General features: G+C 42.8%; 1 protein-coding gene across 11 annotated transcripts in view; it reads left to right on the top strand.

Moving 5' to 3' along the window:
* CTTNBP2 (cortactin binding protein 2) overlaps nucleotides 1-23,428 on the top strand; it is a 219,481-nt gene that overhangs the window by 153,640 nt on the left and 42,413 nt on the right. For 10 of the 11 annotated variants that reach the window (XR_016230706.1, XR_016230707.1, XR_011387007.2 and 7 more), the window contains 4 exon segments: nucleotides 9,413-9,530; nucleotides 15,755-16,030; nucleotides 18,185-18,280; nucleotides 20,653-20,732. Coding sequence is in view for 8 of the 11 variants with exons in the window: in XM_089327939.1 (XP_089184065.1) it covers nucleotides 9,413-9,530; nucleotides 15,755-16,030; nucleotides 18,185-18,280; nucleotides 20,653-20,732 (570 nt within the window). In the remaining 3 variants the exon portion in view is untranslated. 11 annotated transcript variants of the gene reach the window in all.

Below are 23,428 nucleotides of genomic sequence, written 5' to 3'. Positions count from 1 at the left end.
AAAATATAACCTTTGGATTATAGCAGCTTTCCCTCCCATAACCTCCCTCCTACCTGAAACCCTCCCATCTCCCACTCCCTCTCCCATCCCATTCTTCATCAAGATTCATTTTTAATTATCTTTATATATAAAAGATCAACTTAGTATATATTAAGTAAAGATTTCAACAGCTTGCACCCACACAGAGACACAAACTATTAAGTACTATTTGAGTACTAGTTTTACCACTAATTCTCATAGCACAACACATTAAGGTCAGAGGTCCTACATGAGGAGTAAGTGCACAGTGACTCCTGTTGTTGTTTTAACAATTGACACTCTTATTTGTGACATCAGTAATCACCCGAGGCTCTTATCATGAACTGCCAAGGCTATGGAAGCCTCTTGAATTCACCAACTCCGAACTTATTTAGACAAGGCCATAATCAAAGTGGAAGTTCTCTCCTCCCTTCAGAGAAAGGTACCTCCTCCTTTGATGGCCCATCCTTTCCACTGGGATCTCACTCACAGAGATCTTTCATTTAGGTCATTTTTTTGCCATAGTGTCTTGGCTTTCCGTGTCTGAGATATTCTCATGGGCTTTTTAGCCAGATCTGAATGCCTAAAGGGCTGATTCTGAGGCCAGAGTGCTGTTTAGGGCATTTGCCATTCTATGAGTCTGCTGTGTATCCTGCTTCCCATTTTGGATCATTCTCTATCAGTTAGTATTAGCAGACACTAGTCTTGTTTGTGTGATCCCTTTGACTCTTAAACCTATCAGTATGATCTATTGTGAACTTAAACTGATCACTTTGACTAGTGAGATGGCATTGGTACATGCCACGTTGATGGGATTGATTTGGAATCCCTTGGCACACTTCTAGCTCTACCATTAGGGGTAAATCCCATTGAGCATGTGCCGAACTGTACATCTCCTCCCTCTCTTATTCTCACTCTTATATCTAACAGGGGTTTCTTTTAGTATTTTTTTGTTCTACTTAATACCGTTGGTTGAACTCTTTAACACACAATTATTCTTAGGTGGTTTTTGATTTTTGGATGATAGCCATTCTATCTGGGGAGAGGTGAAACCTCATTGTGGTTTTTACTTGCATTTGCCTGATGGCATGAATAAGATATTTAATCCCCAGAAGGTTTACTAGATAGAAGCTGGGAGGGAATCCTAATACTTGGCACTATATCATGCATCTTTCTTTCCTAGTCAAAAATATCGGAAAATATATTTGCAACATTTACCTACAAAATGTTTATACTCAGGCTAAGGTGGTTCTCCTGAAAGGCAATCTATTCACAACCAACATGTTTAAGACCAGTTTTCTGGGCAAATCAGTTACAACTATGAAATAATGTGTTAGTCAAGATTCTGTACTCATCACAAGTGTACCTTAAAAATGAGTTTTTTCTCTCATAACATAAATGTGTCCAGTCCACATAAGGGGCCATGTCATGGTTATTTTAGAAGGCTTCAATTTCCACATGAATTTCGATGCAGAACTACATTTCAGAGCTCAGTGGAACCTATTAGTCCAACACCCGCATGTTACAGATAAGGAAAGCAAGTTGAGAAAACGTGTAACTGATTTTTCAAGGCTGATTCATAGAAGATCCGATTCTAAAATCAATAATTTTTCCATTTTAGTTCTTGATCTTTTTCCCAATGGTTAAGAAATTTATGCGAATCACCATCTCCTAAAGCTCTCCTGTGACTGTTCCAGAGAGACTAACTAAGGGATAAGCTTCTGTGTGAAGAGATGGAAAAATATTTGAATTAAACTCTGTTCTGTCCTGGTACCTTCAACACATCAAGTTCTGGGAACGGAACGTTAAGAAAAGTAAGGAAAGTGTTCAGATTTGAATATCTCTGTTGTTAAAGCTCTTTACCCAGAGGCTTTTTGTTTGGGGGATTGCATGAGTTTTTGATGACAGGAGGTTGTACTGGCACTTCTGAATTGCCACAGCCTGTAGTTTCCAGTCATGTACAGACTTGCTCCATCTCTGTGTTGTTTACATGTTGAGTATTGGATACAAACTCTTCCCTCCTTGGGTTTTCAATATCACGAAGCTTCCCCCATTCCCCTTCTAACTACTTTTTTCAATTATGTTTAATTTTTCTCATTATTTTGGTTTTCCTCTTGTGTTTTTTGACTCTAAGCAAGGACCAAGCTCTCTTCTCAGCTGCCTGCTCCTGTTTTCAGAGCATGTCTAGTCTGTCAGTTTTAACCAAGGTTTCTACCGCAGTCACTGGTCCCAGGCGCATATCTCCACACCTGGTCTTTTACTTGCCTTTCTGATTTTTACTTCCAGCATCCTGGAGGTCCTCTCCAAGCAGACCTGCTGTCCGCTGGCCAGCCAGTAGCCCTCTCATTGCCCTCTTTAGGTCACCACTGCTATCCATTAGGACTGTGGTCTGTCTGCCCCATTTTTAGTGTGAGCTACTGAATCACCTGGTCTTCCAGGCAGCCTTGGTGAAGTCAGTACAAAGGTTCATATGAGGCCCCAAGATTTGGATTCTTCCTTCCTAGGTTTTGGCTGTCATGGCAACCAAGTAAAAGGAGTCACTAAAGTTGGGTAATTGGTTTAGAGAGAAGAAAGTTACAGAAGGTACCAGCCAGATACCAAGTAATCAGAACTAGATGTTTCTCATGATGAATAGAAGTCTGTCCTCTAGATTCTGATTTGGTACTTTTGGTTCTCTGATTATTTTCTTTTTCCCTTATTTAGAAAAAAAAATTTCAGTCAGAGTTACAGAAAGAGAGAAAAATCTGAGTTACAGAGAAGGAGAAAGGATCAATCTTCTTTCTGCTTATTTACGCCCCAAATTGCCCCAACAGCCAGGCTGGACCAGGCCAAAGCCAGGAGCTTCATCTGGATCTCCCACATGGGTGTAGGGACCCAAGCACTGGGGCCATCTTCCAGTCCTTTCCCAGGCACATTAGCAGGGAGCTGGATTAGAAGCAGAGCAGCCTGGACTCCTACTGGTGCCAATATAGAATGCTGACACTGCAGGCGGTGGCTTAATCCATAGTTTGTGAGAGAGACAGACACACTGAAAGAGTCTCCAGATTTTAGGTTAAATTATTTTTGAAAATGCCAGGATAGCCAGCGCCACAGCTCACTAAGCTATTCCTCCGCCTGCAGCACTGGCACCCTGACTTCTAGTCCCAGTTGGGGTGCTGGATTCTGTCCCGGTTGCTCCTCTTGCAGTCCAGCTCTCTGCTGTGGCCCAGGAAGGCAGCGAAGGATGGCCCAAGTCCTTGGGCCCTGCACCCACATGGGAAACCAGGAGGAAGCACCTGGCTCCTGGCTTCGGATCAGTGCAGTGCACCAGCCATAGTGGCCATTTGGGGGGTGAACCAACGGAAGGAAGACCTTTCTCTCTGTCTCTCTCTAATTCTGCCTGTCAAAAAAAATGCTAGAATATATATGAACATAGGGGAGGATAATTTTTATTAATCATTCTAGAATGTTTAATGAACAATATTGACTGCTCGCTTATTTTGAACAGCAGCAATTGAATGACAGAACCCTAAAGATAATTTAAATATCACCAACCAACACCATGTATTTTCCAGTGTTTTCCACCAGCACCTCTGTTTTGGATGTTGGTTTTGAGCCCTTTCCACCACTCACTGTGTACTTTTTCCCTTGAGCTATCTTGTTGGTTCCCACAATATAATCCATGGGATTCCAATCTCATCTCTAAGCACTGTTTGAGCATTTTCTGAGTCTATCCAGGAAGGTTCTTTCCAGGAAGATTATAGTTTACAAAGCATCTCATTGATAACTTTGTTCTTTTAAAGAATTATTTCATTTATTTGCAAGGCAGAATTTCAGAGAGCAAGACGGAGAGGCAGAGGCCTTCTATCTGCTGGTCCATTCCCCAAATGGCCACAATGGCAAGGTGGAGGCCAGACTAAAACCCAAAGCTAGGAACCTCTTCTGGGTCTTCCACATAGGTGGCAGGGGCTTCAGCACTTGGGCCATTTCCTTTGCTTTCCCAGATGCATTAGCAGGGAGCTGGCACCCATAAAGCATGCTGGCAATGAGGGCAGTGGCTTTACCTGCTCTGCTACAATGCCAGCCCCTCCTTGATAACTTTCCAGCTTCCCAATACAGCCTTTTCATGCCACTTGCTGAACTGTGATTATTTTAAGTGTCACCTTTTACTTTTAAGAGTGTTCTAGTTTAGGCCATTATGTAATAATCCTACTGATGGCCACCTAATTGGTCAGTAGCCTTTTTGCTTTTACCAGACAGCTCCAGTTGGACCCCTTAACCACTCTGCCACCTCTCTTACTTGTCCTCTCTTCATCTTGTCACATCACCTGGCATCTGTGTTGACTTGCTCCATCTTCCTAACTTAATGAACTTAAATGATCGAGACAGCTCTGGATTTTATCCCTTTTCAAGTGAACTTGGAATGTGTCACCTCCTCCCTGGTCTCAGGGACACTGCCCTTGGGGAGCCCTCATCACCTGTGGCCCACATGCATTCATGCTCCTCGTGTCCAGTCTCTCCACCCTCTTCACACTGCATGTGAGGGCTCCTCTAACAGGGAGCTCACCTGAGTCGTCGTCCTCAGCACGTTCTGTGTCCTTTTCCAATGCATTCTGTGCTGATGGTGCATGAGCAGCTGCTGTGCAAGTATCCGGTGCTTGCTCTCTTCTCCTTGTCTTTGTATCTGCTGTTCTGTTACCTCACGTGGCCTCTTTTCCTGCCTGAGCCTTCTCTGCCTGGAAAACATCTCAGGTTCAGTCTTGGCTCCCAGGAGCTAGATGTTCCCAGGGCAAATCTCCACACTTCACTTACAGAACTTGTGTGTTATTGTAATTGTTGTCAGGCCTCTCTCCTGCTCCACCTCCTCCAGAAAAATCCCTTCTTGTCTTTGGATATACTGCGCCCAAGACAGTTTCTGGCCCAGATGTTTGTTGAATCAATGCGTGTGTAGACTATTGCAGTTCTTCCTTAATTGGTCTCTTTCCAGTACATCTTCCAGTGCACTGATACCCAAACACATCCCCTGCCTACAGAGAAGCAACCAAACTGCCTAGCACTCAGCCCTTCACAGCTGATCCCAGCTGACTTCATCTATGAGCACTCACACCTAGGGCAACCTTTTTGCTTTTTGCAGCATTTCCCATTTGAATGGCTTCTTCTCCCTGGCCCTGCAAAATAGGTACACCCACACCCCAGCACTTGAGTTGGGCCTCACTTGTGCACTTGCAAATTGTTTTCGTTTTCTCTCCTTCTGCCTATTCTCAAAGTACTGACTGCTGATAGTGACTTTGATTTTGTCTCTAATACTTTGGCTTGGGGTTTCTACTTAGTCTCCCAGGCACTGGGACTTTGCTTCTCAGCTCTCCTTAAATGAACATGGTAGAGACTGCCTGTCATTCCTCACCATCTCTTCTACCCTTCCTCTGTAATGATGGATCCCCCTGTTTTTGCAGGGCCCATGGTCACCTAACAATCTCCAGCCTCCTATTGCAAGTAACTAAAACTACATCCCTACATTTTGGTAACTGAGGTGTGAGTACAAGTGAAAGTTGAAGTACCTTTTTAGTCTCTCTTACAGCAAATGAATGTGTATCCTAATTAACAGGATTTCTGCTTAATCTGATTCATCACGACTCTTTGCTCCATATCACTTGGATAGGACACCTTGCCCAATTTCAGCCTCCTGGGGATGCATTTCAAGAATCAGTGACTGGTGTCATAGCACTTTTCCTCCTCCTACAACCCCAGCATGGAGAGAGCCTCCATAGCTTCCCTCAGTCTTTCTCACTTCCTGTCCCTCCATAAGTAATCCTTTTCTCTCATCCCTTCCACAGCCCCCTTCCCAGTGCCCATTCCACCCAAGCCTAACTCTCTGCAATACTTTGCATTTCTGCCTACAACCTGCAACTGCCACCTTCTTCATCTTCAGGACCCTCAGGCCTAACTCATCAGCTGGCACAAGTGTTTAGTACCATGTTGAAAAAGTCATCTAGGAGTTAAATGAACGTTACATACTTGCAAAGTGTTGGAACTGTGACTGGAACTTACCGTGTACTTAAATGCTTATTGTAGCTGTTCAGTGTCCATTGGATCACAGGTTTCATCTTCCTTACGTTCCCCGTGGAGCCAGAGCAGCGGTAGAATCTGCACTTGTAGCAGTGTTTGGATGACCCTACCCACAAGGACACTGACATTTCATACTTCCTTAAAGAGAAAGTCACTACTTTTAATGTTGCCCACTCACCTACCTGAGCACAATAGACATTAGAAGTAATTCGCTTTGGAGGTAAGAAATGAAAGAATCTTAGCAGAGCTGTAAATATGTGTCTTGCATCTTTTGTCATTCTTGTTTGTAACTTGAAGAAATACCTCCTAGAAGTAGCCTGGGATTGGTGGTATTTGGGATGTGCTATAATATCTCACCAGTGAACTGAATACTTGGTTTGTTTTCTAATTGGTGGTGATGGTGTCTATTAGAATAGTACCAGCTGCTAATATATATTAGAGTATAGTGCACATCAAGAATAAAAGTGCTTTATATATACTTTTCATATAACAACCATATGAGATACAGATAATTGAAACCCAGATAAGGAATCTGAAATAACAACCAAAGAAACTTCAGATAAATTTTCGATAGCTAGATATAATCATGTGTATTGGCAGGATTATAATCAAGTTGTCTTTGGTGCTTATACAATTTTGCTACAATTATTAACTTATATAACAAATGTGTTTTTTCTCTTTTCCCATATTGGGAATTTACAAAGTTTAGTTTTCAGATTTCGTGCTATTTAAGCTTCTTAGAGTTAATTTGTCAGTATTATCTGAGTTTCTCATTAAATATATTGATTTACTGATTTCTAACAAATGAGGAATAACAGTTTGATGAGAAGTATTCTTTGTATGTTTGACTTTGTTGTCAGTTCCTTAGCTTAGTGATTTCTTGAGTGTGAACCACAGAGCCATGAAAGCCAGACTTGGAGCCCCATGATCGGAGCAGCTCCGGGATGAGAAATGGTGTCTCCCTTTGCAAGCAGATGAGTTTGCTTTCCTGAGGAGTCCTCTGGTCCCACTCTTGTGGTTTGCAGGACTTTCATTTCCCTAACTCCAAAAATGTTCTCTGTAACAGCTTTTCTGTCCAACCAGCATAAGCCTTCTGCTCAAATTTCACTTTTAGGTGGTTTTATCATACTTTGTTTTATTCTTTCTGCCCCTTAGAGAGCTCCTATCCTTTGTTCTGAACTCCTAATTGCATTAAAAGGATGTTGGGAAGCAATATGAAGCAACTGGAAGTCACACATCTTCCTTGTGGGAGTGGGAAGTGATATAGCCGTGTTGAGAAGCTCTTTGCAGTATATACTAACATAGGAGAGATGCCTGCAGCCCAGTACTGGTATATATGCCCAGCACGTGACCTCCAGAAAATGTGCACTAGGATGGTATTAGTAGAACACAAATGTCCACCTGCAAGTAAATGGATTGGTAAACTGTGGTATATTCATAGAGCAGCATTGGGGAACATCTGGCCCATGTGTAAGTCCTGTGAAATCATTTTGTCTGGCTCTGCCAAGGTAACTTCAGGTGGGATTTGAAATTCTCTAATGCTATAGCAGGCTGATTTTTAAGTTGATAATTTTGGGTGGCCCATGAATTATGTTATCAATATCCAAATGACCCTTGGCAGAAAAAAAGGTTCCCCACCCCTGATATAAGAATACCACATAGAGCCGGCGCCGTGGCTCACTAGGCTAATCCAACGCCTTGCGGCGCCGGCACACCGGGTTCTAGTCCTGGTTGGGGCGCCGGATTCTGTCCTGGTTGCCCCTCTTCCAGGCCAGCTCTCTGCTGTGGCCAGGGAGTGCAGTGGAGGATGGCCCAAGTCCTTGGGCCCTGCACCCCATGGGAGACCAGGAGAAGCACCTGGCTCCTGCCATCGGATCAGCGCGGTGCGCCGGCCACAGCGCGCAGGCCGAGGCGGCCATTGTGGGGTGAACCAACGGCAAAGGAAGACCTTTCTCTCTGTCTCTCTCTCTCACTGTCCCTCTGCCTGTCATAAAAAAAAAATACCACATAGGAGTCTTATTTTTTTAAATAAGAATGTGAATTATGACTATTCCCAGCACATGAATGAGTCTGAAGACAATGTTGAATTAAGGAAGCCAAATATAAGAGTATAACTACAGTATGATTCCATTTGTATAGTTAAGAAATAGGCTAAACAAATCTCTGATCCTGAAACTCAGGAGAGTATTGACCTTGGAGGCGAGGGAATTGGGGGTGACTCAGGTGAAACATAGGCTTCTGCAGTGCTCCTGTGAGGATCTTCCCTGGGCTGATGCTTCAAGCCGTCCGATTCTTTGTGTTACCTCTCTGTGTGGATGCTATGCTTCACATTAGAAAAGGAAAAGTGTACTTGGCAAAACAGAAGAAGGGAGTTCTACAGCAAGATGAGAAGGCTTTCTGGCTGCCTGTTTACTAGCATGAGAGGGTGAGTGAGTGAGTGAGTGTGTATAGAGGATCAATGGGAGGGACATTGCTTGTTGGAGTTGTTGGTTCCTTCTCATGATTTCGGATCTATTCACTTTTCTGTGTATTCTGGAAAATCAGTAGAGAAGTCATGAAGTGTAAAAGTTGACGTAGCAGAATTCTTCATGCAATACCCTGCACTGCAGTTTTTTATTAGAATATGTGAATGTGTATAGTTTTTACTTCACCTTTGAAAAATTATTGGTGACAAAGACTATTCAGTTCATAGTTACTGATATATTTTGAATGGATATTTATGTAACCAACACAGAAAAAGAAAAAACTGAGACATAGAGGGAATGTAACTTCAATATCTACTGAGAATTGTTTTCTAAAAAGCATGATCAACACGGAGTCCACATATTTAAATAAAAAGTAGGTCAGTATGTGATCTCAAATATGTAAGTGCTTATGAAGATTCTATACAGAATTGGTAAACTTGGACCCCTGCACTTACATTTCCAGGGAAGTAGTTTGAAGTCTCAAAGACAGCAAGGGACATCCAGTTGTAGCAAAAGTCTTTTTGCTTTATTTTGCCAAAGTACCATAATAGGATACTGTCTGCTGAAGGCAATTTTACTCTTAATTTTACACTGCAAACTGATTAGTAAGCTACATTTTTTTCCTGGACACATAAAAGACTTTATTTGGAGCTACGTTATTATCTGTGGTTCTCATTTAAATGAAGCACTCTTTGATTTGCATTCCCAGACAATCTTTACATTAATCGGAGATTAATCTGTATGTTTGGATTGCTGGAATTGAAATAAGATTTCTTGCTGTGAATTCTTGATTGGCTTGCTACAGGCAGCTGGCTTTTCTCTTGGGTTTTGTATTCAATTTAATTCATTTGGATTCGGAGATAATGGAGTTCTTGTCTTTACAGAACTGCCTAGAAATCTTATGTAGGCACGGAGGGCTGGAGCCAGAAAAGAGAGACAAGTGCAATCGGACTGTGCATGATGTTGCTACTGATGACTGCAAGCACTTGCTGGAGAATCTGAGTGAGTGATGTTTGAATCCTGTTGTTAGTTTTTCCTGTACTCTGCTGGTACCTCTGGAATAATGAAAAAAATATTACTGCAACCACAGTTTCCTCATCCTCTTTACGTTTTCTGTGTCCCAGCTACTGCAAAAGCACCTTATTGATTATGAATGTGGCTGTTATTTCTTTTTCACACATAATGGTTTTTTGCACAACTAAATCATTATTCAAATAATGCTAGCTCTCCCTTGTATCTTATTGACCTAGGAGAGCAATTTAAATAATTGTCACTATTTTCATATGACTTAGATTATCTTTGTAGACATTAGACTGACAGGGATGAGGAATCCTCACTGTGTACTCTGCATCAGCTGCCTCCATGAACCAGGCAGCCTGTGTGTCTCCCAGTGCCTGGTTGCCCACCCATCTCTGAAGATAACTGATAATCTTTGGGATTGCTTCCAGCTCTGAGAGCATGTATTCCTCAGCGTATTTTATGAAAGCTTCATTCGTGTGTTTGTGAATATGAAGTTCCAGATCATATAAAATATTATGACCTCTTGTGTCAAGATTATAACCCAATCTGTTGATCCAACCAACCGTGTCAGTAGTTCAACTTTAAGAAAAGCAGAATTTTAAAAGTTAGTAGTTTTAACCTTCAGTCCAATACATAGATGTGTATTCTCTTATCTGGTAAAGGAAACTTCAGAATGTTGGGAAGAATATGTGTAAACTATAAGGATATTTTAATAAGGGATAAAAGAAAATGAGAAATTTTTGGTTCGCACAAGGACTACATTCTTTATCAAAATCTCACTTTCAGGACCTTAAACTTCTGAATCACTGTTGACTGAAACTGTGCCTCATAGACTTTGTCCAAGCCAAAAGAACTCTTTGGTAAAAACGTTGCAGCTTTTTAGGTACATCAACAGAACGTGAACTGACAGGGAAATGGAAAATTTTCTATTGGACTGAAAATTTATTCTGAAATGCTAATGCTATCATTTATTTAAATTCCATTTTTGAAATTAAACATGGAGAAATGAAAGAAATACACATTGATAGTTACAGTATGTGGGACATGAAGGAGAAGAACATTGGCTTGGCTGAATTAGAGCTGGAAAATTGGTACAGGGAAGTGGATGTTTGAGACAGTGTAGTGCAGTATTAGTAGTTTTGATTTCACACGACGAGAAAAAAAGAGCTAATGAGATTCTCAAGAGTGCATATAATTCAAGTGGTGTTTTAAAATCAAGTAGGCAGGGGCTGGCACTGATGTAGCAAGTTAAACCACCACCTGCAGCACTGGCATCCCGTGTGGGCACCAGTTCCAATCCCGGCTGCTCCACTTCTGATCCAGATTCCTGCTAATGGACCAGGGAAAGCAGTGGAGGATGGCCCAAGTCCTTGTGCCCCAGCATCCATGTGGGAGACCTAGAAGAAGCTCCTGGCTCCTGGCTTTGGACTGGCCCAGCTCCAGCCATTGTGGCTTTATGGGAAATAAGCCAGCAGATGAAAGATCTCTCTCTGCCTCTGCCTCTCTCTGTAACTCTGCCTTTCAAATAAATAAATATTTTTTAGAAAACCAAGTAGGTAGTTCCATATGAGACAAATCCATCTATAGAGAGTCTGGGAACAAGTATAGCACCAAGAAGTTTAAATTAAGTGTATCAGGAGTTAGATTAAGTTGGTAGACAGGAAAATGACATCCAGTGAGGGGAGGGATGGAAAATCCTAAACATGGGGACTGGTAAATCCTTTAACAAAATATTTCGCCCAGGGACCCAGGTGTAATTCCTGTCTCAGACATGTCGGCAAGACTTGTAAGTGCACATCTTGTGGAAAACTGGACTTAGTCCCAGGCTTCTTTGAGGTCTGTGTTACCTCAGGCAAGATGCTAAACAGTCCCTGACCTCAGTTTGCTCATCTGTTAATTGGGGATAATAATTGCTTATATGTTGGTGGATGAAAGAGTGAATAATTTCTTAGTCTCTGTAAGGTTTGTGATTCTGACGATGTGTGAGAAGTGAAATAAAAGGATGTGCATTTAGATTGGAAGACGACTTCCATACAGCTGACAATAGAACCTGTCAGTGCAAATGCTGTGTAGAGGGTAAGCACAGAGGAACAGAGGATGTCAAAGCAACACAAAGGAGGCCCTTTATCTTTATTTAACAAACCTGTTTTATTCTTTATTTCGGTCCATAAGCTTCTGGAACCTGTGTGCCAGAAGACAAGTGAAGATGTTTACTGCAACATTGTAGGTCCTAGGAGAACCTGGAAAGCATTCCAAATGGAAATCTTTTAGGAGAATGGATAGTAGAAAATCCATGTTCTAAAGTTACAAACAGCACATAAAAATAAGTTTTACCTACAGAAATCACCATAGCAACACTCAGAAATGTTAAGAAGGCAGCTATGAAAGGAAATGTAATATAAAACCATCTGTGTAAAGTTTTAAAAATACAACTCCAAGCCTATATTTGTTATGAGTACTTTAAATGAGGCAAAGTGTCAGTGTATGTGAGGTAAGAGCTTCCCCATGGAGGACTGAAGTGAGAACAGAAGGGCTGGGCTCAAAAAGAGCTGAAGGTAGAGAATTCCAGGTGAACCAACAGCATGTCTGCAGGCATTGGTGTGCACGGTGCTTTAGAGTCTCTATGGGCAGTTAACCCTATCTTCAGTGCAGGGGACAAGAGGCAGGTGAGGATGGAAAGGTATGTATTATGCACTGTGGTTCAATCCTATGAGTAAGTTTTGACACAATGCTGTGGATACTGAAAAATAGTTGAATGATTGACATGAGAGGTTGGTAATGTGAACATATTGTCTCCGTATAGGATGCCCTAAAGGGAAATGATGACTGTACCAAGTAGGGGAGGGAATGGGGGTCTGAAATAGCTGAGTGGCAGCTGGGCTAGAGAAGAGTGCCATGGCTGCCAAGACACAGACCCATCACTAACAGGGAGAGAAGTGTAGGATCAGGAAAAAGAGGCCCGGAGACCAAGCCTAAAGGCATCCTGATTTCGAGGACAGCATAGAGGACAAAGTTGCTTACAAAAAATATTAGAAGGGAAGAGAGTGAGAAAACAATAGTCTTATCAGGCTCAAGTTAGGATTGTTTCAGAGAGGAAGAAATAATTCAATAGCATCAAACGCCCTAGAGTGTGGGTTGAGAAGAGAGCTAATCGCATTTGGCAAATAGGAAGTCGTTACTAAAAGTGAGACAAGTTTCAAGCAGTTTTGTTGGCAGAAACTGATTATTTTAAGAAATGCATAATATGGAAAGGAATTGGGGAAACTCTTGCAAAAGTCTACCCTTTCATTTATTCCTTCAACAAGCATCCACTGAACTCCTGTATGTGCCGAGCACTGTCCTAGCCACGTGGGTATGTCAGAGAATTTTTCAAGAAGATTGCCATCATGAACCTACAGTCTAACATTAAGAGACAGCAAGTGAACAATAAACTCAAAAATAATTTGTTATATGGCATTGTAAAATGGTGCGATGTGCTATGAAAATGACCAAGGGGGATGAGGAGACGGGCTGGGTTTTAGTTTTCACAGTGTTGGTGAAGGTAGCCTCGCTGGTACGACATTTAAGCAAAGGTAAAGGGCAGCTATGTAGAGATTTCAGGTAAATTTTTCCAAGAGGAACATATCAAGCACATAGAAGCCCTGAGGTAGGATGCACCTGATGTGTCTGAGGAACTGAAAGAAGAACAAGGTGACTGGGAAAAGAGAGGGGAGATAGGTAGGAACGTAGGTCAGAGAAGTTGCAGGATAGGGTGGAGGTCTATTGGCATCTGTGGGCTCTTGTAAAGACTCAGGGTTACCATGAGAGGGACAGAGCTGATGTGCATTGTAGCAGTGTCACTGGCTGCTTTTGGAGAACAGGTTGTACTAAATCATGGGTAAAATTAGAATCATCTGTTAGGACAAGACTATGGGAAAGCAGGTGAGACACAATAATGATGGTTGTATGTAGGACTGTAGCAGATGAAGTGCTTGGGTCTGGATACAGCTGAATATAGAGGTGAAAATCCTCACGGACTGAGGCAGTGTATGAGAGGGAGGATTCCGGGATAAGTCAGGTGTTCAGTCTGAGCAACTGGCAGGATGGAGTCACTGTTATCTTCAAGAGGATGCTGTGCGTGAGGCAGGTTTTGGTACTGAAGGTCAGGAGTTCTGTTCTGAATGTGTGAATCTGAGATGTCTGTCAGGATGTGCATGTGGAGATGTCAAGTCAGCAGAAATTCTGGAGACAAGTGTGAGCTGGATGTATAAATCTGGGAGTCAGCACTCTATCAATGATGTTTGAAATCATGGGACTAGATGAGATCACTTATTATGGGACTAAACATAGAAAAAATAGGAGAAAGTTGCCCTGAATACTCTATTATTAAGGAGTTTTAAAAAAGTAAAGGGAATGGCAAAGGAGCAACATGAACTTCAGAATTTTTATGCACCAAAATACATGTAAACTCATCTTTTAATTCCATCTTCCTGAAGCTTTGGAAGTACCCTCATATTCTTGTTTGCACAAGCCTACCTATAATGCATCATCTATGATTTCTAGTGTTTGAGTACCTGACCACATTTGTGATAGACTAAAGGTGGGATCTGTCCAAAGATGATTGTACTTTTTTCATATTTCCTATAATTATCACATACTTCATTAGCTGGCATTCAACTCAACTTTCATAGGGAAAGTAATTCCTATTTCATCAGTTTGTGGGATATTTAATGCACTAATTAGAATAATGAGCTAAGCAGACATAAAAGACTTGGGAACAAACACAAGTGACTCTTAGTAGGCACTCAGTGCATAAGAGCAGAAGTAGATGTGGTACCACCCGCCTCAGTGGAGCCTCCTTCAGTGGGTGTCAAAGAGAGATGGAAAAGCTCATTAATAAAGCTCCTACGGGGCTGCCATTGTGGCATAGTGGGTAAAAGCTGCGACCTGAAATGCCAGCATCCCATATGGGCACTGATTCAAGTCACAGCTGCTCCACTTCCCATCCAGCTCCATCCAGTGGAAGATGGCCCAAGTCCTTGAGCTCCTACCACATTGACAGAAGGCCCATATGAGGTTCCTGGCTTCGTCCTGGCCCAGCCTTGCCTGTTGAGGCCATTTGGGGAGTGAATCAGCAGATGGCAAATCTCTCTCTCTCTCTTTCTTTACCTTCCCTCTCTCTCTGTAACTCTGCCTTTCAAATAAATAAATACAGTCTTTAAAAAGAAAATAATAGCTCCTGTTTACCATGTAAAAAGTTTGTCAAACCTACCACAAATGCAAGTTCTTTTACTCTTCCTAACAACTCCGTGCATATTCCTTCCATTTTATACAAGAAGAAATTTCAGTATAGAGAGATCAAGGCAATTTATCAAGTACATATAGCTGGTAGAAGGCTGAACTTGAGGTGCAAACCAAGCTCTATATGAATCTAAGCCTTTATTCTAAGCATACTGACTTATTCCCCCTTTAAGCTTCCTTGTTCATGGCATTGTCTATGAAGATAAGAAGAATACAAAGAATTCAAGGTCAAGTGAGATTCTTCCAGGTATTTTTTTAAGATAATCTTGCTGAAGGGAGTCAATGATAAAGAAAGGACTAAAGATACATGTAACAAAACACATCTCACAGAGATGGTATCGTGCCATAGTGGTTAAAGCTGCTGCCTGCAATGCTGGCATCTCACATGGGCACCAGTTCATGTCCTAGCTACTCCACCTCTGATCCAGCTCCCAGCTAATGAGCCTGGGAAAAGCAGTGCAAGGTGGCCTAAGTACCTGGGTCCCTGTCGTCCATGTGGGAGACCTGAAAGAAGCTACTGGCTTTGGCCTGGCCCAGCACTGATCATTACAGCCATCTAGGGATTGAACCAGTTGATGGACCATCTCCCTCTGTCTGTCTCCCCGCCTCTGTCTGTAACTCTTTCAAAATATATAAATAAATCTTTAAAAAATAAGAAATGAAAAAGTGACAGTTCACCTAATATATTTCCAAAGACATGTGAAGAGATTGGGAGAACAAAGTTTACTCTAGAATAAGAACACTCAATGTTACTTTAAAAATGATAACTTTTCTTTGACTTTTTTACAGATGTTCATTTCTGCCTAATTTGTATACTAATATTGCTTTTTTGTTTTTGTTTTTTTGCTTAGTTAAGATACTGATTTTGTTATTTTTTTCTATCAGGATTTACTTTTAAACATGTAATTCTTTTATTCTTCTAACAGATGCTCTTAAAATACCCTTAAGGATTTCCGTAGGTGAGATTCAACCAGACAACTGTGGTTCCGATGATTTTGAATGCGAAAACATAATATGTACTTTAAGTATCCGCAAACAGACATCGTGGGATGATTTTTCAAAAGCAGTGAGTCAAGCTCTGACAAATCATTTTCAAGCAATCTCTTCTGATGGGTGGTGGAGTCTGGAAGACGTGGCATTTAATAACACCACCGACTCTAGCATCGGCCTCAGCGCAAGCAGCGTACGATCCATCACGCTAGGTACCAGCACTCTCACTGTGAAGAGAACATTGCATTTCTGGGTTTATTTGCATGTGTGGGCTTCATAATCTGACATTCATTGATGAAGCATTCAGAGTTCCCTTGTGGCAGCTGCTGGCACTGAAAAATTTGAATAGTCACAATGTAGCCATTACGTAATGTTGCCTGATAATATAACAGCTTTTATGCCTCAAGTAATACTCAAGCATTAGGAACATGAGAGCCCTTGATGAGGCTCGGTGATCATGCCTGGTGTTTTAAATAAATGCAACAAACTAAGCACAACGCAGCTGCTTACTGATGTACAGCCCTGAACTCGGCTTTGGATTTGTCTTGGGTCTTGCCAGGGGTGCTGTGGTGGGTTACTACCTTCCCTCCAGGATAAGTGCCCTGAAGGACTTTAGATTTGGAAGAAGCACTTGAATGAAGACAGGCTCAAAGCTCCATATGGGATGAGTCAGGCACTAACTGGTTATTTCTGCTTGATAGACACCATAAAGCAGACTCCAAAGGACTTAAAAATATAAGGTTTGCTTTCTGGTGAGCGTGGTAAGTGCTCCATATGTGTTATTCATCCTTGGGTAGTTTCCTTGCTCTTGGACCAGGAGAACTGGGGAATCTACTCCCTTGCAAGGCCGTGCTGGGAGCTTTATAAACAAATGGTCCTTCCAACAGCCTCATTATACAGATAAGTAGGTAAAGAGGACTTAGCTGCAGTCACACAATTAATGAGCAAAGCAGTCAGGATGCAAGTCACAGCCTGTCCAGTGGGAAGCTTGTATACTTCAACAGCAGCATGTTGAAAAGGAAGGCTCATGGCTGAGGGGAGGGTGTGCTTTTGCTATTCACATGGATGTATCATCTTCTATCAGGAAGTGTTTTATTCTCCTCGCTCATATGTGCTACTTCCCTTGGAAAACGTTTATTACCACTGGTTTGTAGAAAAAAAAATTCATGAAAACTTGATTGTATGAATCTTTAGCATGATCATTCAGATTATTACAGAAATGTTAGATCATTGATTTGCATTCAGAAAATAAGTAGAAGATGATTCTCAGGAACATATTCTGGTCGCATGACAGAGTGTTATTCAAAGTGTGACTGTGCCACTGTCTGGCAAACGAGGGCCACACTACAAGGATCTAAAGGCAATGGGACCTCAGCAGCCTTGCTATAGCCAATCCAGAAGTTGGCCAAGGCACATGCACGTTCCCCTCCACCAGATAAACATAGCTGCAGGAGTAGTGGGTGCTAAGGCTTGACCCTGCCCAGTGCTTGTGCTTATCACAGATGTGTAGAACACTAGTGGCACTTCAGGTCTAAAAATCATTGAGTTTTTGTGGTTAAAGGACTTAGTTCCAGTGCCTGACTGTAGCCACTTGACGATGGGTAATTGCAGCATTGTTATTGGTGCATAGTGTGTAAGTGATTTTGCTGGATCATAGCCCAAACTACATTAGAATTTCAGGCCAACAGATAGAGGACTGTAGGTGGGATATGCTTTATCTTAAGCTCATGCTGATCATAGATAGTTAAAACCTGCCCTGTGGAAGGGGTGAGGTGACAGTACTTACTACTAAGCCTGGTGAGAGAAAACATCTGTGAAGTGGTTCCTGCCAGAGCAGGAAGGGCAGAGGACCTGGCTGGGAGCGGGCTTGCCTTATTTTGAGCACCTGAAAGTACCCCCCACCCCACCCCGGGGATCTAGAATGTGCTGGAAGGGGTGCAAAGACCAGATCATAAAGGTTCTGATGTTTCTTCCGCAGTGCTTGGGCTTTGTAAAGCAGGCATTGTAAGAGCCAGAAAGCAGCTTTAGGTTCCATTGTCTTTGCTCTTCAGAACTCAACCCCGGAAGTATTTGGTATTATTTTTTTGCTATCTTGATATCCTTGCCATCTGGATATCTCCTTAAATTCCTCCTAAGGACTGCTTTGGGGAATTCAGTAGTGTGAAGACCTTCCACAGAGGGTTTTGTTTTGTTTTGTTTTTAGGAGTTAATCCCTTGTGTGACCTTCTAGATGTTCTTGTGTGTGCCCTTGACTATTTGAGCTATGGATTCCATGGGGCTCTTATAGAGGAGAATATATGTGTACCCTTAAGAGAGAAATTTCTTTCGAGCTGCCACTGACATTTTGTTTCATTTTTTCAAACTAGGAAATATGCCGTGGCCAGCAGGTCGGAGCTTCGCCCCGTCCCCGTGGGACTTCGTGAGGAAGAACAAGACAGAGCAAGTCACGGCGCTTCTGTCAGGTAATGCTGTTCCATCCCAAGAGGGTGTGCAAAGACAGTTTGCTCCGTGGCTGGCTCACGGTGCGGCTTCTTTAGTCTGCGTGTTTTCATCCTGCTTCCTCTAGCCCTGCAGGTAGGACTCCCACTGTGAGGTGCTGAGATGACTTTTGAAACACTGGAGCAAGAGAAAGAAAAATCCAAAGCCATATTTCTAACACCCATGTTGCTCTCTGTCGAGTTTACTGGTTCTGACCCTTCTGATCGCTTCCCACACGAGGAACAAGCGAAGGCCTCAGGGACATGTAACTTGAGAGTGACAGAGATGATAAAAACAGAAATGTCTTTTGATACTGTCAAGCACAGTGTGGGTTGATTGATTGATTGATTGATTGATTGGAATGAGTGATGGAGAGATCTTCCAGCTGCTGCTCCACTCCCCAAATGGTCACAATGGCTGGAGTTGGTCAAAGCTGAAGCTGGGAGTCCAGAGCTTTATCTTGGTCTCCCACATGGGTGGCAGGGGCCCAAGTACTTGGACCATTCCCCCACTGTCTACCAAGACACATTAGCTGGGAGTTGGATTGGAAGCAGAGCAGCCAGGACGCAAACTAGCACGCTGACACGGGATGCCAATGTTGCAGGTGGCAGTGTAGCTCACTGTGCCACCACGTTTGCTCCACATATGTGTATAACGTGATTATTATAACGGAAAAGGCTAGTGTTCAGTTAGCACCTCTGTGTGGAAGGCCCCATTATTTATGGCATAAGATATAATGTAAAATCATGTAATCATTATAACAACTCAATGGGAAAAATACTTAAGTACATCAAAAAAATCTATGGAAAATGGGATTAAATGATTAGTTTATTTTGGTGTAAAAAAAAAAAAAACTTGAAGTCCAATGCTTACAAGGGCTTTCACAAACTTCATGGAAAATGCATATTTTGAAAAACATATGCATGTACCTCCTTTCTGTTTTTCAACATTCTTTTTCTTTTGATTTGGAAAGCAGAGCTAGCAAGAGAGTTCACTCTCCAGATGCCTATAATAGCTGAGGCTAGGCCAATTCAAAACAGGAGGCAGCGTCTGAGTCTCCTCAGTGGATGGCAGGGACTCAAGTACTTGAGCCATCATCTGCTACCTCCCAAGGTATACATGAGCAGGTGGTTGGATCAAAAGTGGAACCCAGCACTTTGATATAGAATTTGAGTGTTCCAAGCAGTGGCTTAACCTCCTGTGCCACATTGCCGACCCCATGCATAGATACCAAAAACATTTTTGCACCAAAATAAACATCTTTCTATGAACTACTTGTGGTACCCTTGTAATTCCTGCTTATCCTCATTTTAGTCACAAGAAAATTAAGGCTCACTCAGGTTGTTTTTCTTGCCCTAAGATCAACCCACTAGTAACTGGTTTAAAAAAACACAATTTCGGCCGGCGCCGCGGCTCACTGGGCTAATCCTCCGCCTAGCGGCGCCGGCACACCGGGTTCTAGTCCCGGTCGGGGCGCCGGATTCTGTCCCGGTTGCCCCTCTTCCAGGCCAGCCCTCTGCTGTGGCCAGGGAGTGCAGTGGAGGATGGCCCAGGTGCTTGGGCCCTGCACCCCATGGGAGACCAGGAAAAGCACCTGGCTCCTGGCTCCTGCCATCGGATCAGCGCGGTGCGCCAGCCGCAGCGCGCTGGCCGCGGCGGCCATTGGAGGGTGAACCAACGGCAAAGGAAGACCTTTCTCTCTGTCTCTCTCTCTCACTGTCCACTCTGCCTGTCAAAAAAAAAAAAAAAAAAAAAAAAATTTCTTGGCCCTTGACTCTACAAGGCTGCTGATTTAATCACGTGTTTTCCATACTTGTGAGTTTTCAAATATTTAGTCTCAACTAATAAAGTTTTATTGTGTGATCTCAATTTACTGAAAAAAAAAAGTGAAAATACCCTAGAAAATCCCCTTAGGCTCAAACAACGTATTGAGGGAATGGCAGTGCTGGGGGAATGGGAGGTTGACACCTAAAGGGAAATCCCAGACCTCTGCATTAATGTTGGCCAAGGCTACAACTTCCTGAGGATTGGGGTTATCCATGATAACTTTTGCTTCTGGACAGTAAAACAGCAATCTTCCAGGTACCAGCTACAGTGTGGGGGCTGGATTTGCGGGGAGGTAGGTAGGTTTCCTGGGGGAGCTCTGGAGAGGCCAAGATCAGTGGCTGTCTACCTGCCCATACAGAGAATGGCAATATTTTCACCATGGCAAATGCATACCAGTGCTTCTTGATGGAATTCAACTGTCTGCCTATGTCCACAAGTGTATGGTATGCTAGGATGCATTCTGTTGTGTTTTGGTCATTTATATTGAATGGAGACGAGCCCATTTCTCTCCTGTGTCTATTTCTTACAGGCCCTCAAGAAGGCTGCCTTAGTAGTGTGACGTACGCATCCATGATTCCTCTGAAGACGCTGCAGAACTACCTCCGGCTGGTAGGGACGCCCTGGGCAAGCCTCTGTTTCCCACCCCTGCACCAGAATACAGGGTAGCCATGGATGTGCAGGGAGTGCCAGCCCCAACTCAGCCTGGACCCTGTGCTCTTGCGCCACTGCCTTCCCTCCTGGCGGCATCCCCTCACATAGACTGAATGTGTCACTGCTGTCTAGGAGTCCATTGCCCGTGCCAAGAGACCACCAGTGACTTGTGAAGCATTATCATTTTGTCAGGAGGGGTCATCTTCATAGAACAAGGACTAGACATCAAACAAATAACCATCCATATGGAAAGGATAGACCATACGTATGAAGATGCATTGCTAACAATATTTATAATTCAAAAATGGACTAAATAGGCCAGCATTAGTTACCATGTTGATTTGGCCACTTTCACAGGAACCAAATAATTATAGCTTAAATAGCATGGAAGTTTATTTTTTTCAAATGCATAAATCCCAGCAGGTGGGAGGTCCAGGGAGGTGCCCTGTGGCTGCTCCACTTTTCCCTATGTGGTGTTGGTGTCCCTAGCTCAAAGGTAATCACCACTCCCACATCCTAGCCCGAGGGAGGAGTGCCTGGAGGGCAAGCCCTCCCTTTCAGGCAGGCTGGGTTACGCTCCTCATTTCTGCCCACACCCCAGGGACTAGAATGTATACTCATGGCTGCACCTGCTGGGAAATGGGGGCTTTTGCTGGGCAGCCACGCATCCAGCTAGAGCTCGGCAGGCTGTTACTAAGCAGAGGAGGGGAACCATGCCTACTGGGGGAAGGTAACAAATGCTAGGCTCAGAATGAGTAACTTGAAGGGTGCGTGGCAATCATTAAGTACATACCGCATGCCAGGTAGTAGGTGTAGTGCTTTTTGGGTGTCTTTTATTCTTCACAACATACCTAGGAGATAGATACTTTTACCCATTTGATAGATAAGGAAATTGAAGCAAAGACAGGTCAAATTGTGTGCCCAAGGCCACAAACCTAGTAAGTGATGAAGCCAGAAGTGTGCAAGTCCCTGACGGACTGTGTATCTGTGGGCAGCTCTAATACTAATGGGGTAAAACAGCAAGTAAACGATAGCTTTGCTTGACTTGATTTGGATAGCCTTTTTTAAAAAAATATGAGTTAGACTTGAACACTTTACAGTCTCCGTGAACATGGGCTGACATCTTTGTTTTCATTACTGATAAAAGAAGTATTCAGAACCTTTCCATGGATCTTACAATTGGGACTGGCCTTTTTGGGCCAGCCCCAGTAGCATATCATGATGCAGAAGCCTCCCAGGATGGGAAAGCCGATGGCTTCTGAACCAGACTCTTCTCATTTATCTTCTGCTCTGTTTGCTCCTCTTGCTGGGAAGCAGCAGAGTGGATGTGAAGGGTATGTCTGATGGGAAGGAGTGCATCTCATGCATGAGGGTCAAAAGGTGTGACCAGCTAGGCTTTGAGGAATATGAGCCTCCTGCCTCCTGGGGAATCCTCTGGTAGAACCACTGGCTTCCCTCCCTTCTTCCCTGTCCACTTTTCAGTCCCAGGCAAGGTTCTGGCCCCAAGCTCTTCCTTCCTCCCACTTAGATGCTGAAAACAAAACCCAAAATTACATCATCTTAAGTTAAAGACCTTGATGGACTTTATTTTGCAAGTCTAAAACTAATAAAATGCTAAATAGTGAAAATAAAATGGAATAAATGTTCCAAGGGGCTAGGCAGAAGAGTTTAGTTTTATAGACAGAAAAGGGCTGAAAAAAGCAAAAAAGAAAAGAAATGGCCACTTCAAAAGTGACTTTCTTTGTAAGGCAGGAATAGGGAGACAGAACAATAGAAAAATAATGTATTGCTTAGAATCAGATTAGTTTTTGTAAGGATTAAAACAGAAGGAACTTCATTATTTCTAACTCTGCTGATTTTTAACTTAACTCTCCTGATTTCTGGAGCATTCAGAAAACAGCTTAGTTTCATTTGATTTGGTGACAGGGGACATTTTATTTTCCATGTGAAAGGCAGAGACAAACTGAAATCTTTTATCCACTGGTTGACCCTCCACATGCAGCTAACAGAGCTGGGCCAGGCCTAAGCCAGGAGCCTGGGACTAAAACTAGGTTTCCCTGGTCGGGGGCAAGGGCCCAATTGCCTAAGCGATGTTTGCTGCCTCCTTGAGTGCACGCCAGCAGGGAGCTGGACTAGGGAACTGAGGCCAGACTCAAACCCAGGCACTCTGAAATGGGTGCAGGCAGTCCAAGCAGCGTTTTTACCACTGCACCGCACACCTACCCCGTGGTAACACAGAACTTTAGTGTGAGCGACGCCATTCTTGTTTTAGTGTGGTCTTTTCGGACCCAGTGCAGGATCCCTAGTCCATAACAATGACCTCATGAATTTTACTTATCAAAATTAATAGGAAATCTATGCAATTGAATTACAATTATGCATTAGCATATCTGTAAAATGAAATGTCTCCCAGGCACATTCTATGCAGAATATTCCTGGTACTCTTCTATATGTGCATCCTAATGCATAAGATGAATTTAAACACTAATAACCAACAAACCAGCTACTAAATTAGTTGTTCTATTACAAATATAATGAGTGGATATAAAGGGAATTTTTTAAGTTAACAATTAACTCTTGGATGGGTATAATAAAAAAATTATCATTTACCTCAGCAATCACTTGAAAAATTAAAGTGATTGGAACAACAGTAG

Source organism: Oryctolagus cuniculus, chromosome 3, assembly GCF_051225735.1.
Source record: "Oryctolagus cuniculus isolate XC-2025 breed Fujian yellow rabbit chromosome 3, ASM5122573v1, whole genome shotgun sequence".
NCBI lineage: Eukaryota > Metazoa > Chordata > Mammalia > Lagomorpha > Leporidae > Oryctolagus > Oryctolagus cuniculus.
The sequence above is the reverse complement of the archived record's forward strand: the minus strand, read 5'-3'. Positions and strand labels throughout refer to the sequence as shown.